At 33.0% G+C, this 15,314-nt stretch overlaps 1 protein-coding gene across 1 annotated transcript in view; it reads left to right on the top strand.

The window, feature by feature from the left end:
* Window positions 1-2,611, top strand: part of LOC149483016 (D-beta-hydroxybutyrate dehydrogenase, mitochondrial) — a 58,621-nt gene extending 56,010 nt beyond the window's left edge. The window contains exon 8 of the mRNA XM_089703122.1: window positions 1,098-2,611. Coding sequence (XP_089559248.1) covers window positions 1,098-1,256 — 159 coding nt within the window. The 3' untranslated portion in view covers window positions 1,257-2,611. The remainder of the gene's footprint in view (window positions 1-1,097) is intronic.
* Window positions 2,612-15,314: the final 12,703 nt, after the last annotated feature.

Here is a 15,314-nt window from a genome sequence, read left to right as displayed (position 1 = left end):
ATAATATTGAATATTTACTTTTTAATATATCTAGAGCACAGAATACTTAATATTACCTACTAACGTACCAAGAGTATAATTTTTTTATATTCTTTATAAAATGTAGACGCAAATTTGCAGTGCATAGTTTCATTGATAAATATTTACTGAACAACAGCCATAATACTAAATGCAAACTTCATAACTCTATGATAATGCTTTTGTTAAATTTGCTCAATGCTAGTTAAGAGTTAAGACTCCCTCTGCACTACTTTCATTTATAAATGAAAGCACATATTGTCAGGTATTCTATGTATTCTTAATTAAGAATAAAGTACCTTTAAAACATTAAGGCGCGGGACATATACAAGCGGGCGCGCTGCCGGCGTGCATCGGGTGCGCTATTGGCATTTTGTATGAAATAATTTTGGAAAGGCGGCACAACCTTGGCACAACCGTGGCGTGCCGTCTCGACGCCTGTCCAAAATTCTTTCATACAAAATGTATAAGAAGGACGTGGTGCAAAACAGATTCAAGAGGTGCGCTTATGGCACGCCCGCGCCCGCGCCGCTTGTGTTTGACCCGCGCCTAACTTGGAACATTATGTGAAGGCAGTTTTCCATGTTACATTACATTATAATTTATGTGATTAGAAAGTTTTATGATTAACATTTATTTATAAAAGAAGTCGATCATTTAAGTTGCCATATTGCCCTAGATAAATCAGTGGCAAACAATAAATGATATAAACACATTTTACGTACACATTCCAGATTTTTTTTTAATTAAGAACCAATTCAACTTTGTTTTGATGGGATGAAACGCTCGCTGGGTGAAACGCACATTCCCTGTCGCACTAGACCCAGGGGTCTGATTTTTCAGTTCAAACCAGTTCCTGAAATTAGCACATTAAACTTATTAGTTATTACTAAATAAAACGTATAACTTATCATATTCATTACTTCAATATTATATTTTTCTTGTTTATCTCACAGGGCGCCGACTTAACAGCAATGACGCGCAGTAAAGGTGTAATTTAGCGTCTAAATCTTATAATAATCAAACCTATATATATATAATAATAACAATTTTTTATAATTTTCTTGTTTATCCCACAGGACGCCGACCTAACAGCAGTAACTCGCGCGCTAAGTGACGGAGTGACCCGCACGTTCCCTCTGTCGCGCTACACACCGGTCTCTCCGAGAGAAAAGCTCAAGTCCATCCTCGCTGAACACATGCCACGATCGCTGTACGAAGGATTGTATGCTGATTAAATAAATAAAACGAATTTGTTTTTTATTAAAACAGTTTTTGGATTGGTGAAAAATAAAAATGACGTCTCAAATTGAAACTTGTAAAACTGAAAGATACTCGAAGTTAGATTTTGATTATCAATTGTATTTATAGAAATTTGTAATTGTCAGAAATAAAATGAAATTGATATGTATATTGTAAAAAATAAACAGTAAGGGTTGGCGCAAACGGGCCACCGACCACATACCCTGGTGGCCAGCGACACAGCCACTTGACACTTTTTTCACAATTTTCATATTTTATTTTGCATAGACCACACACATGTAGCCGATGGCAACCACTCGCTACAGAAGCGTTCGAAATATGTGAAAAAAATGTGGCCAATAATATAGAGTAAGTATTGTATAGAGCACGTTTCTCTATCCAACGTTGCAATGAAAATAAATAACATAATAAGCCATATTTATACGAGTCTTAAGTGGTCACGGCATCGTAATATATTTATTAAATTCTTCAATGCTGCTGCATTAGAAAATTCTCGCATTGACTTCTAAATAGTCTTTCATGAACATAAATAGATACATTGAAATAAACATTCTAGATCTAAAGCAAATTTATTTTTCTATATAGTTTTGCTATAACTGTTAAAAAGAACTCATTATCTTCAGACATTAGTATAATTTGCCTAGCCAGATAACTAGCAGTTGGGCGGACTGAATTAGTGTTACCTATTAATTCAGGCAATTAAATTGTTCTTGTAGCAAATGAGGGCACGCCACTGCGGCCAAACTCGTACTACGTATGCATTATTTACACGAAACAGAGTTATTTTGCGGATAATTTAATTTCGTATGTACAAGCCGGTTAATTGGTCGTTGATGCGGTTTTGTTTGATTTAATTATTTAATTAACGAACCGCGAATCGTTTGGAATACATCAATTGTTATTCAAACTACCATACATTCAAAATAGTAACACAAATACTTAATTGGGCATTAATTTTTATTTATTTTATTATACTTCTTTAATGCTACTTGTACATGTTAATAAAAATACATCGTATATGACAACATTCGTTAATTTTCGAGCGAAATTTAAAAGCACTTAAACGATACCCTAACAGGCTATCATCACAGTACCGTAAATTTTCATTTAACGGTTTTTATCGACCTCAAAGCGTCCAGTTTATATTATTTATCACCCTTTTTACTTAAGTATCTGTATCGATTTGCTTTTGTTTAAAGTGTATCACGAGAACGATTAGATTATATTCATATACTATTTATTACTTCAACAATATTTTTTCATGTATGTAAAAATGCTCCCTTCTTTTTTATGATTATAATTTTACCATATACTAACACATACTTGTATATTTTAACAGACTATTACTGTTTTAGAAAGATATATCACCATTTTTAATATTGGATACTTGATGGCTGCCAATCGCACTTGGCTCTACGGTCCCGTTAAATTAATGAACGCAATTTTTTCTTCTTTCATAGTGACTGGCGAAATAGTACATTAAAAATTTGAGTGCTAACGATACGTTATGTAACCTAGAATTTTAGCCAGCCAGAAAATATGGTGTGTATGTATTTATTTATGTTTTTAGGTTGATATGTATTTACTTATATGGTTGGTTACTGTACTGAATTTGAAATGAAGTTTTGCTAAAACATTGTTCATTGAAACTAACAAAATATTTCCATATAATTGTATACACTTTCATTTATTTTACGAAATTTTTTTATTCAATATAGAAACCAGCCAATAAATCCAAATATAAATTGGAAAGATTGATAGAAGAGTTATTTAAAGAATCTCTTTTTCATTAGTTAAGTAAATGATTTATATTCCGTACCAATATGTAAAGAAACACAAAAAAATCTATGAAATGCTTGATTCCGAGCCTTCTGGTTTTAAAACATTCTTAAAGTTCTCCTAAGCAAAAAGAAAGTTACTGAAATATGACGTCATGAGAGAGATTGTTCGGATTTTCTGTAAAAAGTATTGGAACGGAATTTAAATGTTCTTTAATATTTTTTGTTAAGCTTAGTTTTTTCTTTATAATAATAGATAATATTGTAAAATCTAGTCAACTTAGAAACTAGAAAAGTTTAACGTTTGTTCTATTTTATAGTTGATAATTTATTGTAAGTAGATGTAGATCGTAACTGTGTTTTAGCGCGTCCATGACCCTTGTTATAAATAATAAAGTGTACGTATTTATGATAAATGAAATATCATCTAAGGTTCAAAATAAACTTATAAATATTCAGTTCGCTTAATGTATTTTGAAGTCGGAATCTATCCCGAAGCGAAAGTAAAATTCAATATTTATTAAAAGCAAACAGCCGTAAGATGGAAAAACTTCTAACACTAATATATTATATCCTCTTTGGTCATGGACATCTATGTATTGTAAGCTTTGCAATATAAGACGTTGAAACCTTAATACCAAGTAAGAAAGTAATTTAAAAAATGCAGCCTTTCACCTAAGTTATAGGATGACCTACTTGCAGATCGCTACATTTAAAAAATGCATTTAAACTTGTATCCGACACCAACCCGCATTAATAATTGAAATTTGTTTGAAATAATCTTGTATTATTTTTTAATAAACGTTATAAAACTGTGATATACTGTGTTTTATTTATATTGGTATGTTTTTAACTTGCAATTGGAAATTATTTTTGGTGATTTACTATATTGATGATGCTGAAGAACTAAAAAATATTTGAAATACAGAGCAACATCCAGTTCATCCAATTTTCAATATTTAAATGGATATAATAAGAGATACAAAATAACATCATGTTTATAATTTATAATTAATACTTACATTACGTTGAACCATCATATATTTTAAATTGTTAATACATTATTAATTACAACTATTCGATTTAATATGCATAAAACACCACTTATATTATAATGCAACATCAAAGAACTAATTTCAAGCGCTAATTATTATTATATGAAATTTCTAGCTTAGAATATGATGTCAGTGCTTTTCTATATTACATTGCTTGTTTTAATAGCAAATACTACACCAACTGATTGCAGTTTAATCTGTATATAGCGCCTTTTGAAAATTAAGTTATGATTACAAACTCCATCTCAGCCCTCTTTCGCGTAGATTAGAAGCCAGCCCTAAAACATAAAGACCTTACAAAAACAAATTAATACAACAAAAGACAATGTTTTCTTTAGCGATAGGAATAAAGGCGCCCTGAGATTAAGATTGATATTTTTAAAAGCACGAAATAATGGACAAATTATTGATGTATCATGCTAGTCGATTATGTTCCAGTAACTCTTTAGTTGTGGTACGAACATTTTCCAAAAATACTAGAATAATTTCGATCACGTTTTAGATTGAGTTGGGTTCATGATTGATGTTGTATTCGATAAAGTAAAAAATATATAAATTTTCCTAAGACATTTTAATATTAAAAGTATATTAATATTATCTCTTGAAATTCTTGGTTGAAATGTTTGGAAATGTTCGCCGTCGAAAATTTAGTAACTGCATAAATAAAGTGGCCTTTGGGAACGCGACTGTAGAGTTGGAATGGAATAAAATATCTAGGGCTCATCTTACATTTAACGGTGCATTCTTGAGACGTCAACATAAATAACCGCAAAGTGATGCCAGGGTCTTGATGCTATCTCCTGGGCATTAGTGAAGTTTGGTTATAGATCTAAGTTATATTCTAAGTAAGGAACACTTTGTGAATTTATTCAAGTATCTATCGGGGCAAATCTAATAATGAAAATTTTACACGTAGTGACAATATGAAGACAATGCTATTTGTATTATTCAAATCAGGCAAGTATTTTCATATTATGCCTACACGATACTTCCAATGAAACAATCCTCTGAAATCGTTGTCACTAATTTCAAGACCTTCATCCTATGTCAGAGTGTCGTTTTACAATATTCTGTTCGTATGATCTTTCGATTTTTCACGAAAAAGCTAAAGAAATATATCAAACTTAACATTTTTGGGCGCATAATATTACAAGTATGAATATTTACATAAAACAAATGGTATAAATTATAGTGCAACATTCTTTTTAGGGTTCCGTACCTCAAAAGGAAAAAACGGAACCCTTATAGGATCACTTTGTTGTCCGTCTGTCCGTCCGTCCGTCCGTCTGTCAAGACCCTTTTTCTCAGGAACGCGTGGAGGTATGAAGCTGAAATTTATATCAATTACTCAAGTCTACTGTCCCTTGAAGCTGTGAAAAAATCAAACTTCTAAGCCAACGCAATCAAAAGATACAGCCGTTTATGCCGCAAATTTTCGACACTTGCAAGGGAATCAAAACCTACAGGGTGCTTCCCGTGAACTCAGAATCTTGAAATTTGGTACGAAGCAACGTCTTATAGCATAGATAAAGGAAAAATTACGAAAACCATAAATTTTTAGTTACATCACATAATATATTTTTTTTTTAATAATTTTAAACTTACTACCCATTTCCTCATAAACGCGTAGAGGTATTAAATTGAAATTCATACCAAATACTCAGGTCTATAATACCTTTAAGCTGTAACAAAATCAAACTTCTATGTCAACGCAATCAAAAGAAACAGCAATGTACGGAACCCTCGGTGCGCGAGTCCGACTCGCACTTGGCCGGTTTTTTTATAGGTACAGCATCTTATATTCTATAATACCCTTTGTTTACCGTCCGGTAATTTCTTGTGAACGTTTATTCCCCTCGTAAACTTTATCTTGCTTAAACTTTGTTATCTAGTTCGTAGTCTTGTAATAAAACAACAAACAACCAGTTTTGTAATACATTAGCGGATACAACTTTAGTGTCACAAACAAGGCTTAGAAGCTTCTAAAGTATAGTGTCGACTTAGTTCCACCGCCTACTCGTTGACCCATTTCTACTTTAGGCAATTATTAAACTAATATTATATTATATCACTAACAGCTATATCGATTTTCGCAATCTGCGTTTAGGTTTTATAATTTGTATGTTAAAAGGTTATGAATATATTGATTTAGACGCAGATAAATAGGCTGTACAAAGTTTATTATCTACCTACTTACTAGTTTACACGCGTCCTTTGAAGAGCTATTTGAGTTAATAAACATTAAATGATTAGAAATGGCCTTAAAATATCTACCTATTAGTAGGTAGTTCACAAATTATTATTTTTTTTATTTCATTATGAATGTAAGACACGATTTGCATGCATTACAATGTAGATCAGATGCAATGTAAAATGTACCTACATACGAGAATGAATTACTTTTATTTTCTCATTTGTATTAAAAAGAACATTCTTTTTCGCTTATAAAATGCGAACAACTTTCAACGTTATGTAATCTGTATTAAAGAATACAGCATTACGCACATTGAATAGTTCCTGCAATGCTCATGTTATTATGTTTCTAAACGATTTAATTATTACAATAATGTAGGGAAATAATTTTATCTCTTGCTACTGTATTTCCAACAAATGAAGAAAATTTTCATCCCTATAATTCTAACACGCTAATTAAAACACAAGTTTTCACTTAATGTTACTTTATTCATAAACATAATATACCTGCACATCTGTACTAATATTATAAAGCTGAAGAGTTTGTTTGTTTGAACGCGCTAATAACAGGAAGTACTGGCCCGATTTTAAATATTACTAGATTTCCGCCCGCGGCTTCGCCCGCGTTTTCAAAGGAAAACCCGCATAGTTCCCGTTCCCGTGGGATTTCCGGGATAAAACCTATCCTATGTGTTAATCCAAGTTACCCTCTATATGTGTGCTAAATTTCATTGTAATCGGTTCAGTAGTTTTTACGTGAAAGAGTAACAAACATCCATACATCCATACATCCATACATCCTTACAAACTTTCGCCTTTATAATAGTACTAGCAATGCCCTGCGGTTTCACCCGCATAGATAGCGATATCGTTACAGTGAAAAGTCTACTATAGGTCGGACTATAGGTTTAATTTTTAATCACATGAAAATCACCTTTACCCCGTCCCGCACTACGGCCTTTTTTTTTTTTTTTGTTTTAGTGGGGAAATCTTTCATAGATACCCACGGCCTCCGGGGGAGGGGCCGTGGGTTATGTCGGATTCCTACCGACCAAAACCCCACTGTGTTCCGTCAAGACGCATATTGGTAGAATTCCTCCGTGTCCCCCGCACTACGGCCTGCTCGAACAGTATACCTACTATTTTCTGTAGATTGACACTTTTAAAAATTCGTTATATCTTTTGAATGGAATATCCAATTCTTTTCATTTAAAAAGTATTTTGCTGGTATTGAAACAGTCTATAATAAAACATCATTTAATGGGATAAGGATTAATATATGTGTATGGATAACATGGTTTGATTACTGTCGGCACTTCTATTTACTTTGAAAACGTAAAAAAGTTGTTGTAGTAACATAACTACTGAAGATGGACATATGGTATCGCGGACTTTCTTGTAGATATTGATCCATTCTATAATACCGTAGAACATTTTTTTGTTCTATCTTCAATAGATTCCGCAGCGCACGCGATGACAGAAGTTTTATTGAAGAATTTTTTACACCTTGGGTTACATTATTGCATTTTTGGTAAGGATCTCTAATTTTTTTGAAAATGCAATATAGCCTATGTTGCTCAGTAAAGATGCAGCTTTCTAATGGTGAAAGAATTTTTGAAATCGGTCCAGTAGTTTATGCGTGAAAACCATACATACATACATACATACATACTTACAAACTTTTCCTCTTTATAATATTAGTAAGTATAGATTAAGATTAAGATTTTCTTTCGGTGTTATATATAGCCCATTTATCGAGGAAGGTTATAGGCTATCACTCTAAGTCCAACAGGAGCGGAGCAGTGCAGGTGAAACCGTGGGGCACAGTTAGGTTACGTAATATATACGGTTACGTCTATCGGTTTTTTACCGGATACACTTTGGAGAGTGCGCTGCGGAATTGCACGACCTTATTCCGCCATCCCCGTTTTTCCATCGTTCATCGAGGCGCACAGATTCTAGGCATCGCCACATGGTTGACGTTCCATGTACCCGGACTAAGCGGTTCGGATCGACATTCTTTATTCGAACCGCTAGGGACTGGAACATGCTTCCTGAATCTATGTTCCCCGATGAGTACAATATGGGGGTCTTCAAGAGGAGAGTGAACAGGTACATTCTAGGGAAGCACGCTCCATCTTAGGCCACATCTCAGCTTACCATCAGGCGAGATCGTGGCCAAGTGCTCCCCTATCGCAGCATAAAAAAAAAATATATATAAATTTCACTGGCAAATTATTGTATGATTTTAAAATATTAACTTTATTTAAGCGCCGGAACACCAAACCATTACGTAGGCTATCTGAAAAATCTCTTAATTGCCTCAGCCAATTAAAGCTTTCAGAGATCGTATAAAATGAATTCCAATTTCGAAAAATGATTTAAAATGTTACGTTAACGCACTAGGGGATTGTTAATTTTTTTTCTCATAGAATCAATAGTAAAACTATGTTTTAATTAACTATGTAATTCGAATTCAGTCTATACATTACATATCTATGCAGGTTTAATATATTAATAATACTCCATACAATCTCTTTAATATGTACCTATCACACCCTATTGTGGTTTGTACTGATATAAATAGTTATTCGCTTGAATAAAAAAAAGCATTTATTATTAGCTATACTATGTACATCCATACTAATATTATAAATGCGAAAGTAACCCTGTCTGTCTGTCTGTTACTCAATCACGCCTAAACTACTGAACCAATTTGCATGAAATTTGGTATGGAGATATTTTGATACCCGAGAAAGGACATAGGCTACCTTTTATTGCGAAATATGTATCACGGGCGAAGCCGGGGCGGACCTCTAGTACCTACCTTATAATGAAGACTAGGAGCTGGGTGTAGTCACGACGGGGCGGCAATCTAGAAAGTTCTCTAGATGCTAGCATGAATACTTATTCTCGGCTTTTATCTCAATTTAATTAAGGCGACAAATTGTTACTGTTATTTATGGAAGACGTGCTTCGCAAATTGAGGTGAAACGTTTGTAACTTACAAATGCAATTACATTGCAGGCGAACTCACAAAGCTGCATACAACGTAAAATTTACTAATGAAAAAAAGAGCGTGTGTGCTGAGCACACGTGGCAAGATTAAAAGATATATCAAAACGTCGCCTTACTCCATGAGGCGACCTTGAAATTTTACTCTCAACGCGCCTAAAGAAGTGTCACTTCAAAATATTTTGTAGAATCATAGTTGTGATATCTACCAATAATAAATACCATGACGAGATAATCAATAGTAAACAGATTTATTATTTTCAACTACATCTCCGGGTCTATAGTTCGTAGATTTGTATGTAAAGAAAGAATAATGTTGTAAAGGATTGTAAGATCAAGGCGTCAAGGAATCCGCTGATTTGATGTTTATCCTGATCTCAGAATCCCATCTTGTCGTATTCCAATCTATTCTAGCAGAATTATATATTATAGTTACGAAAAAAGGTGCCCCGCGTGTGATTGATGGGACAATAATTGTAGGTACTAATTATCGTTTCGTGGATTCAATTGGTCGTGGTCGTTGGTAGTGTGACCGAACCATTACAAAAAATGTCATGAGCTAAGGTCAATAATTAGAATTAGCGATAGCCGTTTCTATTCCATGGCGTCTCTGACATTTGTCTCGGCCCCCAAGAAATAATATTATCTTTGAATGCGTATGTTGCATTTGAGAGCCAATAAAAAGGTTATAAACCCAATAACAGATAAATAAATTTTATGCAAAAGCGATAAGTAAGGTGTTAGCTAAGAGATATATTTTACGAGTTTTATTTTATGCCTCGTTTGGATACACCATACGAGAATGCTATAGTTATCGTGATGATAAGTGCAATTTATGCATGCTCATACCAGGCTTAGGGAGGACGATTATGTGCCTTATCTGCTTTATAAAATGTATGGAGTGAAGCGAGAAAATAACAATATCAGTTAAGAATAAACGGCAAAGAACAGCACTTTTAAAATAGTTAAAACATCAGGTTTAGTATTATTTTATAATGTAACTCTATGTTAGAATGTAAATGAATCTAACATCTCTATGAGTTATAATATCTCTGTATCTTTTTTCATGGACCGTGGTATATTTATTTATGCTTGAGAAATTATGGTTTATTGAAAGGGTTGTTTACTTATAAATTATTTTGAATTTCCCTGTGAAAATTTAACCCGTTTACAGAATCCAACACCGTCCCATTGGGATGCTTTTGTCTTGAACTTTATTTTAATATTATTATGATAAACAAGTACCTACCTACTTAATAACGTCGATTTCGATACCAAATTCACACAAAGACAACTCTGTAATTTGCCCTTTCATAGGGCATTTCTATATGCTTTGATAAATTAGTTTAAGGAAAATCTAATTTATCAAAGCTTATAGAAATGCCCTAAATTATAAATTAGTTTAAGGAAATATCTTTAAAATGAATTAACTTGACTTTTATCAGTGACTGTACTTTGAATATAAAAGGTAACCTTCAGAATTTGGAGACTAAAAGCATTAAAAGTCTAAAGGTCAATTTTTATCAAAAGGGAAATTGAGTTATCCTTTCTTAACATTGTTATCCATCGCGTTCCGGAATTTACTTTCTTTTACTAGGATGTTATTTTGAAATTGATTCATATTTAACCACAGAACTATATGTCACGTATTTAAGTAGTTTTTTCAACAATTTTTTTAGTATGCCACGTATATGAATGTAATATATTAGGGAAAATATTTAATTAAACACAATTAATGATTTATAAATACTGACAATTATACATAAGAAAATCTACAATCTACACAGCTCAGTAACCAATATACATACTAAAAGCTTCGGTCATTAATTAACAAAAAGAAGGTGTACCTTAATACTGTTTACTCAACAACTTAATTAACTTACACAATTTCAGTAGGTAAACCATTTTGTGCAGAGACCTTACATTCTATAAGACCCTAGCCAAAAGGCAAAAGCCATTACGCCGACCACACAGTTTATTTTACGATCTACCTACACAAGTCAATATTTAAAGGACTTACCAAAGCGACTTCTTCAACGAAGATTTCAAACCATCTCCATTAATGATAAATATTTTTTCTATAAATCTTCTATATTATCTATAAAAATACTGAAACATGCAATTGTAGACACATTTAACATAATAATAAGCATGTCTCACAAACATTTCATCGTACGAAATATGATATATAATTTGGAAATTGAAATTGAATTGGAATCTACGACGTTGGAAGATATACGCACCACATGACAAAGATCTATTGTGAGGTTGTAAGCTGCTCTGCATATGCTAAAATTAATCGTCTACAATTGCAAATTTAATTCATATATAAGTATAAATTATAATACTGAATATGCATGCTATAAAACATAAAATAACAGTCAAGTAAATCGCTATTGGTTTTCAAAGGTTTTTCAACATATTTTGTCTTTGAAAGTGCAGCCAAGCGAGGTGGAGCGCTGGTAAGTTTTATATATTGTCATTTTTTTAATAAAAGACGACCTCTAAAACGTGAAAATCGAATGAAATATTCCGTATTGTGTGTCTATGAATAGATATTTTTATTGAACGTGAGAACAATAGGGATGGATCAATTGTTAACTTGAAGATGGCGATGAATGACGAACAACTTTGTAATTACCTATCATTGTTTACGAGATGCAGACAGAGAAAAGGGAGTTTATCTCTACATTATACTATAGATATCTTTTCTATTACTTAGCTACTTTTAATTCTGTAAATGGATTTTGAATGATTTATTTAAATGTGTCTCAATTATTACATTACTAGATTTCCGCCCGCGGCTTCGCCCGCGTTTGCAAAGGAAAACCCGCATAGTTCCCGTTCCCGTGGGATTTCCGGGATAAAAACTATCCTATGTGTTAATCCAAGTTACCCTCTATATGTGTGCTAAATTTCATTGTAATCGGTTCAGTAGTTTTTACGTGAAAGAGTAACAAACATCCATACATCCATACATCCTTACAAACTTTCGCCATTACATTGTTGATGAAACGCTTCAACAAGCTTATTATACACAATTTATTCATTAATATCACAGTTCATGCTCACCAATATATTTCATCTAACAAGAAAAACTTGGACAAATTGGTTGACGCAATTACGCGAAGTTTTGAAGCCGACAAAATAGCAGGCTCGGCAGAACATCTGCCTAACTCTAGATTGCTCTAGTTGTTTTCATATCATCTGCCGAAAATATTTAGATTCGTATAATATTGGTTTCAGTAAGTGGTTATGAAGAGGTAAGTTATTTTGGTAAGTATCGAAAAAATTTTATGCATTTCTTTTTTTAATTCTTAGTGATTTATTTTAATTTAATTATTAAGCAATTTTCAAGTAAATATTTATTTTAAGTGAAGTTTAAAATGTTATATTAAATATCATTCAAAATATGTATCTGCATTTGACGAGATAAACATTAAAAGCTCTTTTCGCGTATACATCAACTTATATTTTTGTATTAAATAAAATTGCACATTTTATGTAATTATATCACAGTGAAATATTTCTCTTAAGTACGACAATATTTAATAAAGCAAGCATGATGTTTTTGCGTAACTAATTGAAATTACTCGGAACATCCAGCTTATTATGAAATCCCGAACGAATACACAATATAATTTATCTAATTAACTCGATAAGCTAGAATCATAATGGATAGATTATACAGTTATATAATATCGTATTATAGGGAAATATTGGAATCCGATGCAATTCCCGCGGGAGTCATCGATCTAGTTTTAGAATAAAAGCATATGATGTATTGGCAATTTGAAAGCTTTGTGATGTTTGAAATTCTAAAAAATAGCTCTTAAATATCCTGTATTTTCTATCATATCAATGTTTGTTGTTTTCTCAATTATTATTTACTAGCTTTCCGCCCGCGGCTTCGCCCGCGTTTTCAGAGAAAAACCCGTTCCCGTAGGATTTCCGGGATAAAACCTATCCTATGTCCTTTCTCGGGTATCAAAATATCTCCATACCAAATTTCATGAAAATTGGTTCAGTAGTTTAGGCGTGATTGAGTAACAGACAGACAGACAGAGTTACTTTCGCATTTATAATATTAGTATGGATTATACCAATATCAAGGTACACAATATCCTAAAATTGACTGTAAAACAGGTTTATCTTAGAAATCGGTGTTCAGCCGAATCGCTCTAGACATAATAAAAGCGCTACAGTCAAAAGTGCAAACGACTACTTAGAAAAGCTAAATTAGTAAAATGCTACTTTACAGGTTGCAATTTTGAAACATTCATCGTTATATTTTACAAGACAAAAAAGAACCTGGCTACATACATAAATCTAAATAAACTATTTATAAAACTCTAAGCTAGAACATGTGACATCACTTAAACACTCAGCCACCGCGTAAAAATGTTTAAAGTAAAAACATTCCTGGCTCATTGCATTTGCCTGCTGCATAATAGCATGCTAAGTATCATATTCTCGCGAGTATCATAGAAAACACTTCGCTGGAAATGTAGCTAGATGATATTAGCACAAACATGAAACAAGTGACATTGTAGCCCCCTGGCGAATTGACACCGCTGCTGCGCGACCTTTGCCTATGTTTTCAGGTCGAGGTCACCGTTTGAACACGGCTTAGTTATATGTAGTTTAATTCAATCATGACGCAATCGTTATCTCGTGAGAAGCTTGTTTTTGAAATATCTTTTATTTTTAGATCACAGCCTATTTAATGTTCTTGAGGTAATTAAGTCCCCATTTATATTATACCTACTGGCTGTGCCGCACGATTTCACCCACGAGCAAAAGCAAGTATTTCTAGCTATGTGTTATTCCGGCTCATAAGCTACATCACTGCTAGGTATCATCCAAAACCGATCAGTGGATATCCTGTGATCCTGTGAAAGAGTAACAATCATACATACATCCATCGTTGCAAGCTTTCACTTTGATTATATTATAAAGATGGGATAAAATGTGAAAATAGAGCAGTGTGATTAAAAGGAAGAATCATTGTTTTGAGCATGATTATTACCTCCATTTATGAACAGAAGACTTTATGAAGACTTAAGCCCTTAGTGAAATTCTGCTCCATTGCATACCTTTGTTGGTAACACAGCTGAGCTTAATGATAAACAATAAAACCATTTCTTCTTTGAAGTATACTATATACTTATATACAACGAGCGGTCCGCCCCGGCTTCGCCCGTGGTACCTACATGTTTAAACTATCCTATCCCTCAAGTTGGATCGAACTGTACATGGTGTGCGAATTTTATTATAATCGGTTAAGTTGTTTAGGAGTCCATTGAGGACAAACATTGTGACATGAGATTTATATATATTAAGATAAAATATTCATATTAAAAATAATCTTCTCAAGCTTATGCTTTACACGTCGCTTTATTAAATTAAAAACAGTTGATATAATCCACAAAAATTCCGTACCTCATTTGAACACGAACCTCGATATTGAATACTAGCTGTTGCCCGCGACTTCGTCCACGATTCGGTCGTTTTTCGTCATTCGTCGTTTAAAAAAAATACGTGACACTTTATTTTTGAATGTTCTTAATTGTCTCTTATAAAATTTAACTACATTAAAATTGAATACTCTGATAAGAAAATCTTAAAATCATCGAAAATCATAGACATCGAATATCTGAGGAAAACATGAATGAATGTGATTTAAATTCTACATTTCTTAGTAATTAAAATAATAATCTAAATTAAATGTAGATTAACAGTTTGAGCGCACCATTATAGAATATGTACCTAAGTAATAAATTACGTTAGTTTACATTGTAACTTTACTAAAAACACGATGACTTTCTTTCGCGCTCGGTACCACAAACTAAACATGTTTGTGGTACGTGGCCCGCGTCACTTTACCCCCCACGAGTTCCCCTCCCTTGCTATGCGAAAATACATTCGTCGCCCTACTGTAGGAAAAATTGTAATACTGCGGCCTGGGCGTTATAACACGCTCAGGGAATTC

This window comes from Colias philodice, chromosome 14, assembly GCF_061535455.1.
Source record: "Colias philodice isolate Cphi_HAF_F1 chromosome 14, ilColPhil1 Martin Lab GWU primary, whole genome shotgun sequence".
In the NCBI taxonomy this organism is placed as follows: Eukaryota; Metazoa; Arthropoda; class Insecta; order Lepidoptera; family Pieridae; genus Colias; species Colias philodice.
Note: the sequence above shows the minus strand (reverse complement) of the source record. Positions and strands in the feature narration are given on the sequence as shown.